General features: G+C 46.4%; 1 protein-coding gene across 1 annotated transcript in view; it reads left to right on the top strand.

Moving 5' to 3' along the window:
• Positions 1 to 11,878, top strand: part of SCD5 (stearoyl-CoA desaturase 5) — a 38,437-nt gene extending 26,559 nt beyond the window's left edge. Inside the window, exons 3-5 of the mRNA XM_064510333.1 lie at positions 3,336 to 3,541; positions 9,021 to 9,253; positions 10,180 to 11,878. Of these exons, the coding sequence (XP_064366403.1) occupies positions 3,336 to 3,541; positions 9,021 to 9,253; positions 10,180 to 10,370 (630 nt within the window). The 3' untranslated portion in view covers positions 10,371 to 11,878. The remainder of the gene's footprint in view (positions 1 to 3,335; positions 3,542 to 9,020; positions 9,254 to 10,179) is intronic.
• Positions 11,879 to 12,135: the final 257 nt, after the last annotated feature.

Raw genomic sequence — 12,135 nt, 5'->3', positions numbered from 1 at the left:
ACAAATGATGGAGTGTTCCTGTCCGTTTCCCCAGCACTGGCACTGGGAGAAAGAGGTAGCGTTGGAGATTTTTCCAGCGTCCCTGGATGTTGGCTTCCTCGATATTCAGCCTTCTTGAGGAGCACTGGAAACTTGGCTGAGCGGCTTTAACTTTGTGTTGCATGGGACTGTGATGTGCTGTACTTTCTCTGAGATCCTATCAGATGCGGTGGTTATCCAATGCATTTTCATGCCCGGAGCATGCCGAAGTGATTCTTATCCCTCCATCTAGCATTACTTAAGCTCTTGTAAGTTTGAAAGAGTTTGTGCTTCTTGCTGTCACGTGTTTGTCTCAGAAACGGGTAATACCTGCTTTATGTTTACTTGATTTCCTGGTGTTTAAGAGTTCCCCATTTCAGTCAGGACATCGGGGTGTCTCTCCCCTGATACCTGCCACTGTAACATTGTTCCATACACTTGCTCCTTGCCATCTCTACGAAACAAGCTGTGACGTTTGGCTGAACGCATGCGGTCACTAACAGCTGTGCTGAGAGTGTTTTGCGCTGAGCTAGAGTGGTTCTTGGAAATTTCCTGTCAGCACCTTGAGTTGGTTACAGTGCCCAGTTCGTTGTCAGGTGTTGATCTGCAGGTTTATTAAGGGACCCCCTAATAAAACCTCTCGTCTGTATCGCTGTCACAGTGTGATTCCGCCACTTTCTGCTTTGGAATGGATTGCACTCTTATGTTTATCTGAAATTTGATCAAAAGTGACATGTTCCTGAAAAACGGTTGTTATTGATACGCTTGGAGCACACTTACATGGGCTATGCTCCAGTTGCCTGTGTATTTATTGCCAACAGCTCTGGCCTTCACTTCCTCTTAGCCTTTGTGTTCTTAATTAGATGCAATTCCGTTGTTTCACAGCTTCCTGACGCTTTCATCTGAGGAATCATTTTTTTTGCTAGCCCTGCAGGTATTTGCTACGGTATGAAAAGCCAAGCTAATTTCTTACACTGTTATTGCTTTGACCTGGTTATTTGCCGTGCCACAAATAATTTTATCAAATACTGTTGTAGCATAATGATCGATAGTCCCATTTGAAAGATGATTTCTGTTTAAGAAAGAGGACCCTTCCGAGGTGTGCTCCTCGCATCATCTTGTTGTGTTTTTAAATGACTTAATCTTAGCATATTCCGGTCTTCTGGATATTCCCAGTGAAGAATAAATCTGCCACTTGAAGCAGGGTGGAGGCTTTCATTCCTTTTAATTTTTCTGCAGGAGAAAATAAAATGGGAGCAAGGTAAAAATCTCCCCTTGTTCTTACTGCAGAGTTGGGTGGCTTCCCTGGGTTTGCTTTACTCCAAGTTTACTTTGTTCTCTTCTGCAATGGGATAGTTGAGGTGTGATGTACGTGAACGCTGATAAGAGACTGAGCTTTACTTCCTCATCTCAGTGACTTACACAGGTTGGTGTTAAAGAAAAATGTTCCCCTCTTCCCCAATCCAGTCCGTTCCCACAGTTCCTGCAGCCTCATCAGCCAGCCTCAGCTGGCCACAGCACGGCGGCAGTTCAGAGCCGAGTACCACTGAGTGCCCCTCTGGCTGAGTTAAGGATCTTAAGGGGCTTTTGTTCTTCACTTCTCTGTCATGGGCTCTCGCAGAGAGCATCTTTGCGATGCTGAAACTGAACACGGACACATTTGTCCAGATTCTCTAGTTGCCCTTAGCAGCAGTTTCTGAGGTTCCCCTCCCAAGCGCTGGCTGCCTCAGCGCTCTCAAATAGTGGCAACCGAGAGAAAGCAGTGATTTCTGCTATGCTTTCAGCGTGCGGCTGTTGTCTCTCAGAGTGCGGGCAAACACGGTGTCGTTAGCTTGGCTTGCTATGTCCTGCAGCGTATTCTCTGTCCTGACTGTCGCTGTGCAGTTGGCACTTCACAGGCGGCACAAAGTGTCTGTTTGCTCAGTTCTGCTGGGAGGAAAGCTGCTGTGGTGTGGGTACTACTGCTGTTCTTAAAACCAACCCAAACCCTTGCTGCTTTGGGTGTTACTGCTTGGCTACCTCCCTGCCTGTGCGAAGATGGAAAAAGGAGAGAAAGCCATGCTCAGCTAGGTGTTGTTTGATTAATGCTTGTACTGTTGTTGTAGATCTGGGCATAAACTAACATTTTCACGTTTCGGTGCTAATGTTGGGCAATCGAATTCATAGATGAGTGCCCAAATGTGTGGCCTAATTTTTGAAAGCAGTGCGTACACGAGTTCCTATGGTAATAGCTCATCACCACGGAAAAAAACAAATGGTTTTGTCTGAAAGCCAATGCACCCTGCAGACAAAAGTGGGAGACCGAAACCCTTCCAGTCGAGTAAATTTGGAGTGCCTCACTGTAAGGATCCAGGTCTGAAATTGTGGTCCGTTCCTTCCTCCCTGCCATCTACCTAATCCCATTTAGGATTAGGTAGATGAATGCATTAGGTGAATGAATAGTAGAATGAGTTAGGTAGATGCCCCATAGGGCATTTCAGTGACCCATATCTGCTGACAGCTTTAGCAGAGACAGGGCTGAACTTAGTTTGTATCTGATCTGGATCCAATGCTGAGTGGTGTTATGGGACTGAGACTATTATTCCAGCCTGTCTGTGAATGCAAGACTTAGCTTCCCATAAAGCAGGCACGTCTCCTGTGATAGCTCAGTCTCATGCTCTTGTACACACCTCTGCAGACAGAGCAGTCATTTAAGAGAGAGTGCTGGTTTAAATGTGAAAGACTGGTCCCTCCAAAAGGCTAAGCACCTTCAGGCTCCTGTTCAGCTTAGTTCAGCATGTCACGAGCTCTGTCCCATTTTCAGCACTGTATTTGTCCCCTGGAGGGGTCAGTGGTGACCAACTGTAACCAGCTTAGGAAACAGATGCCGGAGCCGAGTACCCCTGCATGGTAGTGCCCCCAAGACAGATATCCCAAACCCCTGTGGCCAGGTCGTAGAATAAGAACATAGACATGGATGTACCGGGTTCATGCTTTGATAGCGAACATCCAGGGAAGGATGTAAGACTAGGGCAGGCTGATGATATTTCCCAAGAGGCTGTTGGCCCACGGCCTTTTCCAGCCCCAGGTTGTGTCCAGTCTGTGTCACTGGTTCTCAGAGCATGTGCTGTTCAGTGTGGGCACTGATGGGAGCACCATGATTTGGCAGTCTCTCTGCAAAGTCAGGGTCCCTCAAAATGCCTTTAGCTGACAACCTTTACTGAAAAGCATCAGTGTGGGGCTTGGTTGCCGTTTACACACGGGACAGGAGCAGGAGACAGTCCTGCCAAAGCAGCGCCCAGCCTCTCTCCTCTCACCCCCCTGTGCTCTCTGTGCAGAACGATATCTATGAGTGGAGCCGAGACCACCGTGTGCACCACAAGTACTCGGAGACGGATGCAGACCCGCACAATGCTCGCCGTGGCTTCTTCTTCTCCCACATTGGCTGGCTGTTTGTGCGCAAGCACCGGGACGTCATAGAGAAGGGGAGGAAACTGGATTTCACTGACCTGCTGGACGACCCTGTTGTCAGGTTCCAAAGAAAGTAAGTGGGAGCGCTTGGCTGTCATGTGATGCAGCTTGGAGGGATCGCTGCCTGGTTTTGATTCCTCCTTTATTGTCATCTTTCCCTTTTCTCCCCCCAGATATCCCCACCACTTTGTAGGCAGTAGGACTGCCATCCCCCTTCCCTTTGTTATAGCCGTGTTGCTGAAGCTTGCAGACTATCTTTGCAGGCTCTGTTGCACAAGCAGAGTTGCTCTATCCTTGTCCTTGTGCTTTTCCAAAAAGCCAAGGCTGGCTGTCAGAACAGCCACAGCAGAAGCCACTGGGATCTTGGTGTTCTCGTGTGATCAGTGGAGCAAAGGCTGTAATCGCTAACTGTCTTAATGCAAAACTGCACATTTCAGTCTGCAAACTCATCTTTGGCACCTGTGGGCCAGCTCAGACCAAGTGCTTCCTCTTCCAGGACCATCATTGTTTGCATGATTAATCATCTCCTGTGAGAATTAACACAGACCAAGTTCAGCTTGTTACACACATTGTTAGAGGTGGGAATTGTCCTCTACATGACTAAATGCATTATAGGAGCAAATGGAGGACTGTGGCAGCAAGTATTTGCTCCACTGACTACAAACTGCATAACTGCATTTCTGAGCGTTTTATGGGGAAAGGGGGCAGTCAGCTGAATCCAGAAATACGTATCTTATTTGCATTGGAGAAAGCCGCACGCTGTGAGAATTACTCCTGCATCAGAGGAGTTGCAGGAGGGAGGAATTCACTATCATCAACCTGTTTGGTCACTTATACCGGCTCCTCTGTCAGCAGTGGGTGTTTGCAAAGCTTCTCTTGCGGTATGCTACAGTAACTCGTGGATGTTTTGTTACCTTTACCAAGACAACAGCATCCTACAAGAAGCAGGCTTTTCTGCCTTGATTATGCTGCAAACATTATGTAGTGATTAAGTACATTTGGTGCAGGGAAGTTATGTTTTAGTAAATGTCCTTCCTTGGGATATCAACATCTCCTGTGATATCTCAGTCTCATGCTCTTGTACACATCTCTGCAGACAGAGCAGTCATTTAAATGGGAGTGCTGGTTTAAATGTGAAAGACTTGTCCCTCCAAAAGGCTAAGCACCTTCAGGCTCCTGTTCAGCTTAGTTCAGCATGTCACGAGCTCTGTCCCATTTTCAGCACTGTATTTGTCCCCTGGAGGGGGTCAGTGGTGACCAACTGTAACCAGCTTAGGAAACAGATGCCAGAACCGAGTACCTCTGCATGGTAGTGCCCCAAAGACAGATATCCCAAACCCCTGTGGCCAGGACTGCTAGAATTTGCCTTTCCTCCCCTTGGAAGAAAAATTCCACTTCCATCCTTTTCATAAGGATGAAGTGGATTTTTTTGACGGTCTCGAAGAACTAGCAGGTTCGATCAGTTAAAATCATAATAAACCCTTCCTCTTTGTCATGTTTTGTTTTAAGGCCAGATTGTTAGCTTTACTGAATTCAGTGGTGCTGATGACTTGTGGATAAGGTACTACTCAGTCAACAGTTGAAACCCACAACACTTCAACTGAAATCACTGTACTGCTTCGGGTGTGACTGACAGCAGAATGTAGCCCTCTGTGAATAACAGTGTGACGATCCTGAAGAACAACATTTGATGTAAAAGAGAGGCTCACAGGTTGGAGCATTTTCGTTAGAGGATTGATTTGGTGAAACCGGCACTGTTTCATGGAAATGTATCACTCTCCCCCAAATCCAGGCAAGGAGATTTGTCAGTTCCAGTTTGTTCCAGTCAGAGGGAGACAGACCCTGAAGTGGCAAGATGTCTGTAGTCAGGTACCCGTCTGGATGGGAAATCTCATGTCCTCATCAAAGACTTCAGTCTGAGCTTCTCGCATCTCACAGAAGGGCTTTAATCAGTGCCTGATTAGCTGTTTTAATAATTTTTCTCTTTTGTCTCAGTGCTGAGTGGGAAAAGTTTTAAACTGTGATAGAGTTTTCTAGAATGGAAAAGTTCTTTCCCATCCAGCTTAATTTCTAACCTTGAACTGATGAGGTTTGCAAACCTTATCCAGGGCCTGGTTCAGAAGCCAGTGGGAAATTTTCCATTATTTTTGGTGAAGAATGGGAATTTTTTCCTTAGAAAAGCTTTGCTTCAGGTGAGTGAAGAAAGAGCCCTATGAGAGAGCTGTGGAGATGCCTTCTTTTCACCATGGTCTGTGTAGCTGTGTAGATCTTCATCTGGAGCCCAGCATGTGAGGCCACCCTCAAACAAAACAAAACAAACCGAGAGCTTGCAAAGCACAGGATTAATTTATTTCATACATGAGATTATGAAAGCTGGCTGGCATGTTTTAGATGAGTTATGTTAATAGAAATTTTTTTCTTCCAAAAATGCTGCCAATACTAACATTTTTCAATATCCTGTGGCTGTTAATTGAAACTTGAACGGATTTTTTGTTGTCGACAAATCGACAGTTTTTGCTATCCGAAAAACTTCTGGCAAATGAAAAGTTCTAGTAACCATTCAATTAAAAACAATCCTTGCTCTTTTTCATCCCTTCCAGAAAATCCTCAACAATAGCAGAGGTCTATTTTAAACCTGTCAGATGGCAACAAGAAGACAAATTTTTGGCTTGTACTTTTTTTTCCCTTCTTTTTTCTTTTTTTCCCCTTTGCCCATTGACAGTCCTGTTATCTGCTGCTCCAGTTGTGTGTGGCCACTTTCTTTTGTGGTGGTACCCTGGGATGACTGTAGGATGCAGGTAAATCTGGGCTCCAAAGAAGTGGAAGGGCTCGGCAGGGAGGACAGCAGAGCCACGTTGCCCCTCAAGCTGGGGACAGGCCGTATCTGGTTTGTAAGACACGGCCCCCACTTACTGACTTTTCCCGTTGTCTTGCTGCTCTCTGCTTCTGAGCATGCTTAACCCATTCTCCATTAATAGCCATTTATTTCCTGCCGCTCTCTTGGCTTTTCCTTCCCACTTCTTGCAGAGCCGTTCCTCTTCTCCACTTCCCTTTGAATCATTCCCCTTGACTTGTTGGCTCCTTTTCCTCTCGTTTCTCCCACTATGGTCTTTGCTCTTCGCCTCTGCGCTCCCTGCATCCTACACTCTCCTCTGCCTTGTCTGAGCATATGGCTTCACTTTTGCTATAAAGCTGTCCTGTTGGTCTTTCTTGTCAGACTATTCAGCTTCCTCCCTCCACTGCTCTGTGCGTTGATTTTTTTTTTTTTTTTTTTTTTCCAGTATATGATCATATGCATTTTCCAGGCTTGGCTGAACCCTTCAGAGCCAGGTGTCTCATTCTGGGGGAATTCTGGAAAGTTTGCTTTCTCCCAGAACATGGAAAGCAAAACTAGACCTGTTGCCTCAGAGCTGAGGACCAGGCTGAGACTAGGACAGAGGTTTTGTTGCTCCCCCCATTGAGCTCTGAATGTGTCTCAAATTCCTACGTCCCCTGTGCATGGTCAGAACAACCATTTGAAAGCTTACACTTCTTGCATAGAAAGGGTGGTTTTCATTTGAAAGGAGAGAAAAATCTGTGTGCCCATTCAGCTTTACAGGAGGGTACCCATGGGTGGAAAAAATCAGAATGGCCTTCTCATTTAGTGGGTAAATTGAGTAAAATCATCATTTTTGTACTCTGTACAAATGCTTGCAAAGAGATGGGGTCTGATCTGAGAGCAGAGTTTGGCAGAGGTCAAGCAGGACATGCAGGCAGGGACACAGTCTCCACTAAGAATGGTAGTGTTAAAGTCAGGATGGAGCAGCTGTGATCTAACCTGGCCTCCTCCATTGCTCAGTAAAATCTGCCTTTAACTCTTTCAGCTGTTCCTGCCCCGTGCTCCAGGTTCCCTCCTGATCTGAGCTCAGGGGAAATCTTTGCTGCCTCTTCGCACTGTGGTGTGTTTGTGGCCCAGCCCAGCTCAGCTCATGTCACTGCAGTGCCACCCCAGGCCCAAGGCTTTTCTCAGTCCCAGCGATGGGCCCCAGCTGCAAGGTTTTCCAGCCAGCTCTGAACCCCCCCAGAATTAAAGGTGCTGAACTCAGGGGCTTGGGTCTCCAGTGTTCAGCCCCAGCGTTAGTTGCTGCTTTGGGGTTTCAGGCTGTCTCTGCATTTTGAATTGCTCTTGGGAAAAACTGTCATACGGGTTGTGGGTATTCGAAGCTTTCCCTGCTGTGGTGATCCTGCTCCTGCTGTGACACGCACTATCTGGTTTGTCCTTCTGGACTTAGGTTGGAGCTGGCACAATTTTCTCTCTGGCACAGCTGGAAAATGTCTCCGTAGTATGGATATTCTCTTTCTTCCCAGCAGAGCCTTTCACTTGCTCATCCCAGTCATGTTGGGCAGTGGACCATGAAAACAAACACTTGTTCCATGTAGACTATTGAGAGCCCTGACAGCGACACAAAGACAGAGAACGAAAACACAACCCTGGAGCCCTCTAAAACAACTGCTTTTGGTGGAAGAGCCGATTTTTCTGACACTGAGCAAGCGGCACATTGGCTGGGCTGCTGACGAGTAATTCAGCTTCATGTTTTTCTTTGGCAAGGGCTGTGGCAGCTGTTAACTGCTGAGGTATCTGCCTTCCAAGGTTGGGACAAGGTAGCAGGACTGCCTTTTAAAAATGAAAAACTGCTTGTTAGCTTCCTAATGGCAGATTGTTTCCAGCAAGTGTTTCTAGGTATCGTTTGGAGACATCCATGGTGTCAATGATGCTGAAATTTGCGTTGAAAGGTAAAAATTGGGATCACTTGCAACTTTTTTTTTCCATAATACTGGTCTTGAGACATCAACCTAGTTTATCTCTTAAAACAAAATAAAGCAAAAAACAAAAAGTGGTTTGAGCTCCAAAAAATTGATATAGCTAATATCTACTGGGAAATAGTTGGTTTTTCAGTTTGACATGCAAAAAATGGGTTTTTAGACTGAGCCTTTTCCTCCTTTCTTGGAGCAGTTCATTTATTCATTGCAATTCTTTTCCTGGCATGTTTCCTTAGCATCCAACAGTGGTAGCTATCCCTTACCCGGCCCTTCCCTTCCACACATCTCCTTGTGCTTTTCAGAGGAGGTGAACGCTCACGTCCCTAGTTCTGAGAGGATGAAAATGACAGCCACGGTCCCTCCTAGTTCTCAGCAGCTGACGATGGTACTAAGCCCTAGGCAAGTCTTGGCGTGGGTATCCCCGTTCATGCAGATCAGTAGATGTGGATGGAGGTCCTGGGTTCAGGCTGTTTCAGCCCAGCTGGGATTGTCACGACAGGTGAATGCTCCCAAGACAGAGGTGCCTCACTTGGAGCATTCGCATTTAAGCCCTGAAACACGCAGCCCCTCTGCGGTGCCTTGGCTGCGGTGATGTCCTTTCACTTAATAGCAGCGAGGACAGTGCAAAGAGAGGGCTGGCCAGGGGTTGTGCAAGGGGTTTCTGACAAACCAGCGTCTCCAGCGATCTAGGCCGGTAGCCCTCTCGGCTGTTGTTCCCAGCACAGTAATGGTGTGCTTTTGTTTCCCTGTAGGTACTATAAGAGCTCAGTCGTGCTGATGTGCTTTGTGATCCCTACCTTCGTGCCGTGGTACCTCTGGGGCGAGAGCCTGTGGAACGCCTACTTCCTTGCCTCCATCCTCCGGTACACCATCTCCCTCAACGTCACCTGGCTGGTCAACAGCGCCGCTCACATGTATGGCAACCGCCCTTACGACAAGTACATCAGCCCCAGGCAGAACGCCTTCGTCACTCTGGGAGCCATTGGTGAGTGCTGAGGGACGCGGCGCTGAAGCTGTCGCTCCGGGGAGAGGTCTGCAGGCTTAGAGCAATAACCCCCCATCCAGCCCTGTGTCACCCTCGCCAGCGTTTTTGGAAATCTGTACTTGGCCACCACTTTCAGCCAAAGCTCGGAGGTGGCTGGAGCCTGTGTGTCCTAGAGGATGGCTCCTTTGCTCTGCTATGGCACCCGCATCAAAGGCACCGAAATAATGCTATTTATTGCCCCGATGTGCCTACTGGGGACTGAGTCACGGGAAGGGAGGTGCGTCAGTCCTGAGCTTTGGTGCGCAACGAGCGGGTCTTGGTGACCGAGGAGCCCCCTGGTCTGACTGGCCCGGGCAGATGTTTGCTTAGCATTGCCCTCACAGGGGAGTGTGAGCAGGAGCGGACCGAGTTCTCCATGGCTGCCAGCCGGAATAGCTCCTACGAGCCCGCAGAGCCGTGCCTGGATGCGGCCTCCCAGGCCCTCTCCCAAGCACTAGGGTTAACAGGCATCTGCCTGAGCTCCAGCCTTTCCAGGGCAGGGGGCTCAACTGAACTGCAAAGAGAATCTGTTCATGACAGCAACCCACTGTTTTCAACAATCGGTTTTGGACAGCAAAACAGAAAGAAGCAACTCTGCTTCTTACTCAGTTATGAGTTTCCCCTCTCGAAGTACGTTTAGTTTTCTTCCCTGAGTGTCGGGTTGGGAAACATCCCCTTTTCTTCTGGGAAATGAAGCCCAAAGCATTGGGTAATGTCAGTTGTAAATCTGCCCCAGGGGTCAGGTCTCTCGTAGCCAGATGCGGCTGGAGCATGACCTGGCCTGGACTGAGCGCTTGGGAAACAGGCACTGGGATGTCCCACCCAAGTGTATCCCTAAAGGCGTAAACCTGCTGGCCGTGCAGCCTTCAAACTTTCTCTTTTTCCAGGTGAGGGTTTCCACAACTATCACCACACCTTCCCGTTCGACTACTCAGCCAGTGAGCTGGGCCTGAAGTTCAACCCAACCACCTGGTTCATTGACTTCATGTTTTGGTTGGGGTTAGTTACTGACCGAAAGCAGGCTCCAAAGGAGATGATCCAGGCTCGCAAAGAAAGGACTGGAGATGGCAGTGCTTGAAAAAGTAACGCTTCTCTGTGTGTCCGTGCTGTTGTGTATGTGTGTGTGAGGGGTGCACGTGCCCATGCGCGTGCACTGGATTTATTTTCTTCTGGTTAAAATTGTTTTTTTCAGATCAGTTGGGCCAAATTAATTCCTGAGGTGACTCCCTCAGGAAAAGATTCAGCCCCAGCTTTTTTTTCCCTATTAGCTGTCTTATGTCCAAACTTCAGACTAGTAAGTGTAAAAATGTTATATATTATTTAATATTAGAGTTAAACATGAGAGATATTTGGTTTTAGTCACTGTAGTTCTTGTCCAAATACATTGTAATTTGCTTGTTCATGGTAAACTTGGCAGGTCTGAGGAACTAACTATCCTTTCAAAGTGCAGTTCAGGGGAGAATTTGTTTCTACTATTAATCGAACATGCTTTTGAGACATGTTTCTTGGAGGGCACGAGTCAGGGCCCAGTGTGCTGTTTAAACTACAAACTAATGGAAAGGAACAGTAACAGCACCAAGAAAAACAGGATGCGTAAGGGGAAAAATCGGCCTAAAATTAGACATTTGTTTGAAAATCTGCTTTCTCCTTTATGTTAGCCCTGTTAGCCAGACCAATGCGCTACTGTCTTTGCTAAATATGAAAACCATTTACTGCTGAGCAGGCTTTTGTGTTGAAAATTAGTCTCTATACAGGCCAAAATACAAACTGATGCTAATGTTGAGATGATTCCTTTGTTGTTGCATATACATTGTAATTTGTAAAAGTATAGAGCTCAACAATGTCTTAAGCCAAATAAAGCTTCGATTTCAATGTTTGGAGACCTAAGTTATATTCTGATCAGTCATGGCCATCGATGCATGCATATTTTAGCTCCTTTTGCACAAGAGGCCTCTTAATTTCTTTTTCTGCCTTTGACTATTGGGTCTTTGAAAACTGACCTTTATCTAAGGCAGAGTCTCTACTAATATTTCAGCTGCATGCAACATCCATTGGTTTCTGAGCAAAATATAAAGACAGTTATGTAGCTTCTGAATTTAACAGTTGCCTTGTTTAAAAAAAAAAAAAAAGAAAAAGAAAAAAATCAAAAAAAAAAAGCATGTGGAATTAATGGGACATATAGCCTTTTGTGTTAGATGTTAGCCAGTGCAGGAGAGAGGCTTTGTACTGTCAGCACTGGAGCACTTTTGAAGATAGAGGGCATGATTTTCATTTATATATAAGGTCATTGCTCTGCCCTTCCTGAGAGGGGATGCCCATTTTCCGGCTTTCTCAGCCCCACACCGTGGGCAAGGCAGTGACCTCAGGATAACTGAGAGTCAGGCCAGATATTTTCAGGAAAGATGTAGAACTAAAAAAAAAATTTAAAATTCTTTTTTTCGTTTCTTGTTTTCTAAATGATGCCATATAATATAAAAGAGTTGTCTTTATTCTGTATTTCATCTGGCAGGTGTTTTAACAGTGTTACTTTGCCATTAATGACATGTAAACTCTTGAGTGATTTACAATAAACAGTTATGAATTAGACTGGCCACTGAGTTTCATTTTGAAACTTCTCCAAAGATGAATGGCTCTCATGTGTTATATGTCAGTACTACAACAGTGTTTGACTTTGTGTTTTCTAGCATTTGTTTGGCGTAGCCGGCTTCCAAAATATCGACCTTCCTCAGCATTTGTGCGTTCTTCCTTAGTGGAAGAGGAGTGTTGTCAAACCTGAGAGTACTAAGAGATCTGATTACTTCTGGCTTAGTGGCCAAGCTGAAAAAGAAGCGGGAAGAGAAATT

The sequence above is a fragment of the Dromaius novaehollandiae genome, chromosome 4 (assembly GCF_036370855.1).
Source record: "Dromaius novaehollandiae isolate bDroNov1 chromosome 4, bDroNov1.hap1, whole genome shotgun sequence".
Classification (NCBI taxonomy): domain Eukaryota; kingdom Metazoa; phylum Chordata; class Aves; order Casuariiformes; family Dromaiidae; genus Dromaius; species Dromaius novaehollandiae.
This window is presented reverse-complemented; position numbering and strand designations above follow the sequence as displayed.